The following is a 7,536-nucleotide window of genomic DNA, read 5'->3' as shown; positions in this document are numbered from 1 at the left end:
TAAGTTCATTTCTATTTCCTCTTTCCCCCCTCATGGTATTCCAGGGCACTCCTATCTGCTTCCCATAAGCCTTCTGATTCAGCAGAATATTTAGTTCTTTTATCAAAACCTAGAGAAGTCTAGAGAGGCTGGGGAGTTAGAAGCAGTGCTTTCTGGAAAATAGTCACTGCATATCTTCTGCAATGGCATTTAAAAAAAAAAACCAGCTTTTTAATTGAAGGATAATGGCTTTACAATATTAAAAGGTTATATTATATGTGTTTTGGCTGTGTGAACTATGGCAGTATTATCGTGCAGTCATTGACTCCTCACAAGGTTGATATCATTTTTATTCTCTTTCTAGGTAAAATTGAGTCACCTCTGTTTGCAGAGGCAATGGGTGGAGCCAACCACTCCGGGGTGTCTGAGTTTGTGTTCCTGGGACTCTCCAGTTCCTGGGAGATCCAGCTGCTTCTTTTCCTTTTTTCCTCTGTGTTCTACATGGCAAGCCTGATGGGAAACCTCCTCATTGTATTTTCTGTGAGTGCTGACACTAACTTGCACTCCCCCATGTACTTCCTGCTGGCCAACCTCTCCTTTCTTGATGTGGGGGTTTGCTCTATTGCTGCTCCCAAAATGATTTATGACCTTTTCAGAAAACACAAAGCCATCTCTTTTGGGGGTTGTCTAACTCAGATCTTCTTTATTCATGCCATTGGGGGCACAGAAATGGTGCTGCTTATCGCCATGGCCTTTGACAGGTATGTGGCCATATGCAAGCCTCTCCACTACCTGACCATCATGAACCCACGAATGTGCGCTTTGATGTTGGCTGCCGCCTGGGTCCTTGGCCTCATTCACTCAGTGGCCCAATTGGCTTTTGTTGTAGACTTGCCCTTCTGTGGTCCTAATGTACTGGACAGCTTTTATTGTGATCTCCCCCAACTCATTAAACTTGCTTGCACAGAGACCTATAGACTAGAGTTCATGGTCACCGCCAACAGTGGACTCATCTCTGTGGGTTCCTTCTTCATACTGATTATTTCTTACATCTTCATTCTGGTCACTGTTCGGAAACACTCCTCAGGTAGCGTATCCAAAGCCCTCTCCACCTTGTCGGCTCACGTCACTGTGGTGGTCTTATTCTTTGGGCCATTAATCTTCTTCTACACGTGGCCCTTCCCTTCATCACACTTGGACAAGTTTCTTGCTATCTTTGATGCTGTTCTCACTCCTTTTCTGAATCCAGTCATCTATACATTCAGGAACAAGGAGATGAAAGCAGCAATGAAGAAACTCTGCCATCAGCTTGTGAGTTACAGCAAGATGTCCTAAATACTCTACAGATAAAAGATATTTAGCTCTACCTTTAATGACAGCAGAAAAAATGTCATTTCAAGCCTCTACTAATTTCATGTACTAGGTTATGTTTAGGGATTTTTCATGTTGCTATACACTTAATAAGGATAAAGAGAGCTTACATTGTAGTTTTCTATGTTTCCAGCTTTTGTTGGATGTTTTATATGAATTGTTTTATTTACTATTCATGATAACTCTGGGTGGTGAGTATTTCATCTTGTCTTTTTAATAATTAAGAAATGCTTAGCTCATGCTTTGTATAATTACTATGTAAAATACTTCAAATGAAAGCTGATTATCATCTTAATCCACCACATCCAATTGTCTTATCTCTCCAAAGGTGCCAAACAGAGAAGGTGTTCAATAATTCAGTGTTGGAAATTAGAATATTATTCCTTTTCACTGTTATTCTTTCCCTGTTTGGAATTGGTTAATGTTCATTTCTCAAACTATCTACCAAACTACCGTAATACCTGATTGGTTTTTTCCAATACATAACTGTTTTTCCAATAGATAATCTAGATAACTGTTGACTTTGTAATAGGATTGTTGAATTTTATAACTGAACTTTGAACGATCATGTGTTCTAACCCTTTTATTTTATCAATGATAATACTCAGGCAGAGATATGTGAAGTGAGAAATCTAGAATAACAATCAGATCTCAGCTCTCCATCCCTGCCCCAATTTACTGGGGAAAAATTGACAAATATAATTGTATATGTTTAAAGTGTACAATGTGATGATTTGATATACATATACATTGTGGAGTGATTGCCAATATCAAGATAATTAATGCATCCATCACCTGACACAGTTAATTCCTTTCTTCTCACCTTAGATTAAAAAAATGGAAGAAAAAAAAACTAGGCGAACTTGTTAGTTTGTATTCTAACTGACAAAGTATTCACTGGCTTTCTATCTCTGGCCCCAGTGATAGCAGAAGTGACAATGAAAGGTCATTACTCTTTTCATCGGTATCAATTTCACATTATTATTTGCTGTTTCAAAGTTCCTTTTTCTGCAGCTCAAAAAGAAATTTCTTTAACAAGGTCCTGGGTATTTTATAACTGGATGATAATGTTATCACTCACCCATGGCTTTTATTTATGTCACTTATTAGAGGCATACTATTAAATAGTATTCGTCTATATTGATTTTTTTCTTTTAATTAATACTTTAAAGGGCATTCACCATAACTTTTCTTATAGCTACCAAGATTTCACAGTTATTTTAAATGAGCTTCAAGAATTTCATATATGAATATTATAGCATTCCTTGATCTGTTTTTATTAGTGGATCATGGTTTTCATAACTAAACAGCCATGGCAATTTCAAGCTTTTGGAACCCAAAGATAATATAGGCCAGAGACAAAAATCTTTCTAATCTATATAAATAAACTAAGCTATTGATATACAAAGTAATGATTATGAAAAAATCATTCTAATGGCTACTTATTTTAAAAATTCTTAAAAAATGTAGGTTAGCAATTTTTGGTAGAATTTTGTAATGAAATCCTCTTTTGAAGCTACTGATAGGTGTCAGACATCTTTTAGGAAGTTGTTTTACTCTTTTACACTCATTTTTCTTCTTGTTTTGGACTTTAAAATCATTAATTCATGATACTTTAAGCAGCCTGTCTACTGATGGGTGGGTCTGTATTAACACTCTGACATAAATCACGAAACATCCTTTTTGACCTACATCTTAGAATGATGAAAATAAAAACAAAAGCAAACAAATGAGACCTAATTAAAACTTTATTAGCTTTTACACAGCAAAAGAAGCCCTAAATAAAACAAAAAGACAACTCTTATAATGGTATAAAATATTTGCAAATGAAGCAACTGACAAAGGATTAATCTCCGAAATATACAAGCTGCTCAATATTAAAAAAAAATCCATCAGATCAAAAATGGGCAGAAGGCCTAAACAGACATTTCTCCAAAGAAGACATACAGAAAGTCAACAAACAAGAAAAGATTCTTGACATCTCTCATAACTGAAGAAATGCACATCAAAACCATAATGAAATATCACCTCTGACCAGTCAGAATGGCCATTATTAAAAAAATCTATAAACAGTAAATGCTGGTGAGGGTGTGAGAAAAGGGAACCTTCATGCACTGTTGGTGGGACTGTAAATTGATACAACCACTATGGAGAACAGTATGGAGGGTCCTTTAAAAACTGAAAATAGAACTACTATACCACCCAGCAATCCCACTATTGGGCCTATACCCTGAGAAAACCATAATTCAAAAAGACACATGTACCCCCAGTGTTCACTGCAGCAATATTAACAGTGACTAGGACATGGAAGCAAACTATGTGTCCATCAATAGATGAATGGATAAAGAAAATGTGGTACATATATACAGTGGAATATTACTCATCCACAAAAAATAATGAAATAATGCCATTTGATGCAACATGGATGAATCTAGAAATTACATTAAGTGAAATAAAGATAAATATCACATGATATCACTTTTATGTGGAATCTAAAATAATGATACAAATGAACTTATTTACAAAACAGAAACAGACTCATAGACATAGAAACAAACTTAGAGTTACAAAAGGGGATCGTGGAGGGGGGAGAGATCAATTAGGAGTTTGGGATTAACAGACATACTACTATATATAAAATAGATGACAAAAACCTACTGTATAGCACAGGGAGCTATACTTCACATCTTGTAAAAAGAATATATATATATATAAACTATATGTAACTCTAACTATATGTAACTCTATTAACTATATTTCAGTAAAAATACATATTTATGAACATTGATTAGGTACCAGCTTGAAAGGAAAAGAACTAAAGAGTAAAACTATTAAGGCGAAGTTCAATAGCTCTGTGGAGTTGGTGTACAAAAAGTACTTTAATGTTGTAGAATATGATAAGTAAAAAGAAAAAGGAAACAAGAATTTGAGAGGGAGATTTTGAACATAAATATAATAGTTAATATCTTTAACATATATGTGGTACTGATAAATCAATACAAAAAAATAATATTCCACCTATGAGGAAGCAGGGAGAATACTACAATAAATAAGAGAGTGAAAAAGCTGGTTTAAAACTCGACAATCAAAAAACGAACATCATGGTATCTGGTCCCATCACTTCATGGCAAATAGAAGGGTTAAGTGGAAACAGTGACAGAATTTATTCTCCTGGGCTACAAAATCACTGTGGATGGTGACTGCTGCCATGAAATTAAAAGACGTATGCTACTTGGAAGAATGGAGAAGGAAATGGCTACCCACTCCAGTACTCTTGCCTGGAGAATCCCATGGACAGAGGAGCCTGGCTGGCTACAGTCCACGGGGTCGCAAAGAGTCGGACACGACTGAGCGACTTCACTCACTCACTCACTCACTTGGAAGAAAAACTATGACAAACCTAGACAGCGTATTAAAAAGCAGAGACATCACCTTGATGACAAAGGTCCATATAGTCAGATCTGTGGTTTTGCCAGTTGTCATGTACAGATATAAGAGTTGGACCATAAAGAAGGCTGAACGCCCAAGAATTGGTATTTTTGAATTGTGGTGCTGGAGAAGACTCTTGAGTCCCTTGGACAGCAAGGAGATTAAACCAGTCAATCCTAAAGGAAACCAACCCTGAGTATTCATTGGAAGGACTGATGCTGAGGCTGAAGCTCCAATACTTTGGCCACTTGATGTTAAGAGCAGACTCACTGGAAAAGAACAACATTAGAAAGTGATATACTGACATATTACTACTAATTATCTCCATATGGTGATTTTTAATTTTTAATCTCTAATTTGCAAATAAATCTTACATGATAAACATATTTTCTTTTTATAAGAAGAAAAAATAATATTTTCTTAAGGAAATAAAACAATGAAGGGTTTCACATCAGAATTAACTGAATATACAAGGTTCTTAGAGCTGTAATTGTCAATATCCTTTTTTAAAAAATAAAAAAATATTTTGATTCTGTGGAGTCTTCATTGCAATGCATAGGGTTTCTCTACTTGCAGTGAATGGGAACTACTCTCTAATTGTGGAGCACAGGCTTCTCATTGTGGTGGCTTCTCTTGTTGAGGAGCATGGATTCTAGAGGATGTGGACTTTAGCAGCTGTGGCCCATAAGCTTAGTTACTCTGTGGCATGTGGGATCTTATCGGACCAGGGATCAATCCCTGCATTGGCAGGTGGATTCTTAACCACTGGACCACCAGGGAAGTCCCTGTCAATATCCTATTAGATGATAGAACCACAAATTAAACACATATAGGGAAGGTGATAGATATATTGGGCATTTATTGGCTCAGCTAGTGACCAAGATGAATGCAGGCTGAGAATGAAGCTAAATGCCTTAGACACATGAAACCAAGAATTTGAATACCGGTAAGCTCCTGTCTTTAAATCTTACATCTTCTTCTCTCATGTAGCTTTAAGAAAGTATCCCAGATTCAATTTCTGACAGCAGGAAATATAATTGACAGCAGTTTCTGAACAACATATTCCAACAGGTACTGGGGCTTGCTTTCTCTCTATTCTCGTCTAACATTTCAAGGAAAAGCTCAGATTTGGCCCATCATGGTCAGAGACCCATACTTGCACCATTCAACTGTGAATTGTAGATATGTCATTATGACCGGTCAGAAGCTCAACCTTTGACGAGACAGCAGTGGTCAGAGAGGTGGGATCTACACCTCATCTTCTAATCATATCACATGATTACTCCAAGAGAAAGATACATTCACCAAAAGAAGGAGGAGCTGATCTGGGCAAACAGCAGAGTAGACATCCACTAAAAAACATACTTTCTTTAAAATAAAAAATAATGACATTAACAAAGTTTTACATTAGATAATACAGAAACATCATTATGTAGGTGGGGAATCTAGTCACAGATACACACCTGACACAAGGCCTAAAGAAATAGGATTGTATACAATGGAGAAAAGACAACCTCTTTAACAAGTGGTGCTGGGAAAACTGGTAAACCACTTGTAAAAGAATGAAACTAGAACACTTTCTAACACTATACACAAAAATAAACTCAAAATGGATTAAAGATCTAAATGTAAGACCAGAAACTATAAAACTCCTAGAGGAGAACATAGGCAAAACACTCTCCAACAAGAATCACAGCAGGATCCTCTATGACCCATCTCCCAGAATATTGGAAATAAAAGCAAACATAAACAAATGGGACCTAATGAAACTTAAAAGCTTTTGCACAACAAAGGAAACTATAAGCAAGGTGAAAAGACAGCCCTCACATTGGGAGAAAATAATAGCAAACAAAGCAACAGACAAAGGATTAATCTCAAAAATACACAAGCAACTCCTGCAGCTCAATTCCAGAAAAATAAATGACCCAATCAAAAAACGGGCCAAAGAACTAAACAGACATTTCTCCAAAGAAGACATACAGATAGCTAACAAACACATGAAAAGATGCTCAACATCACTCATTATCAGAGAAATGTAAATCAAAACCTCAATGAGGTACCATTACACGCCAGTCAGGATGGCTGCTATCCAAAAGTCTACAAGCAATAAATGCTGGAGAGGGTGTGGAGAAAAGGGAACGCTCTTACACTGTTGGTGGGAATGCAAACTAGTACAGCCGCTATGGAGAACAGGGTGAAGATTCCTTAAAAAACTGGAAATAGAACTGCCATATGACCCAGTAATCCCACTCCTGGGCATACACACCGAGGAAACCAGATCTGAAAGAGACACGTGCACCCCAATGTTCATCACAGCATTGTTTATAATAGCCAGGACATGGAAGCAACCTAGATGCCCATCAGCAGACGAATGGATAAGGAAGCTGTGGTACATAGACACCATGGAATACTACTCAGCCATTAAAAAGAATTCATTTGAATCAGTTCTAATGAGATGGATAAAACTGGAGCCCATTATACAGAGTGAAGTAAGCCAGAAAGATAAAGACAAATACAGTATACTAACACATATGTATGGAATTTAGAAAGATGGTAATGATAACCCTATATGCAAAACAGAAAAAGAGACACACATGTATAGAACAGACTCGTGGACTCTGTGGGAGAAGGCGAGGGTGGGATGTTTCAAGAGAACAGCATCAAAACATGTATATTATCTAGGGTGAAACAGATCAGCAGCCCAGGTTGGATGCATGAGACAAGTGCTCGGGCCTGGTGCACTGGGAAGACCCAGAG

General features: G+C 36.9%; 1 protein-coding gene across 1 annotated transcript; it reads left to right on the top strand.

The window, feature by feature from the left end:
- Positions 1-366: 366 nt before the first annotated feature.
- LOC110147364 (olfactory receptor 4F15-like) lies at positions 367-1,314 on the top strand. Its single transcript, XM_020908832.2, has one exon. The coding sequence runs from the start codon at positions 376-378 to the stop codon at positions 1,312-1,314; it is 939 nt and encodes a 312-aa protein (XP_020764491.2). The 5' UTR covers positions 367-375.
- Positions 1,315-7,536: the final 6,222 nt, after the last annotated feature.

This window comes from Odocoileus virginianus, chromosome 6 (assembly GCF_023699985.2).
Source record: "Odocoileus virginianus isolate 20LAN1187 ecotype Illinois chromosome 6, Ovbor_1.2, whole genome shotgun sequence".
NCBI classification, from domain to species: domain Eukaryota; kingdom Metazoa; phylum Chordata; class Mammalia; order Artiodactyla; family Cervidae; genus Odocoileus; species Odocoileus virginianus.
Note: the sequence above shows the minus strand (reverse complement) of the source record. Positions and strands in the feature narration are given on the sequence as shown.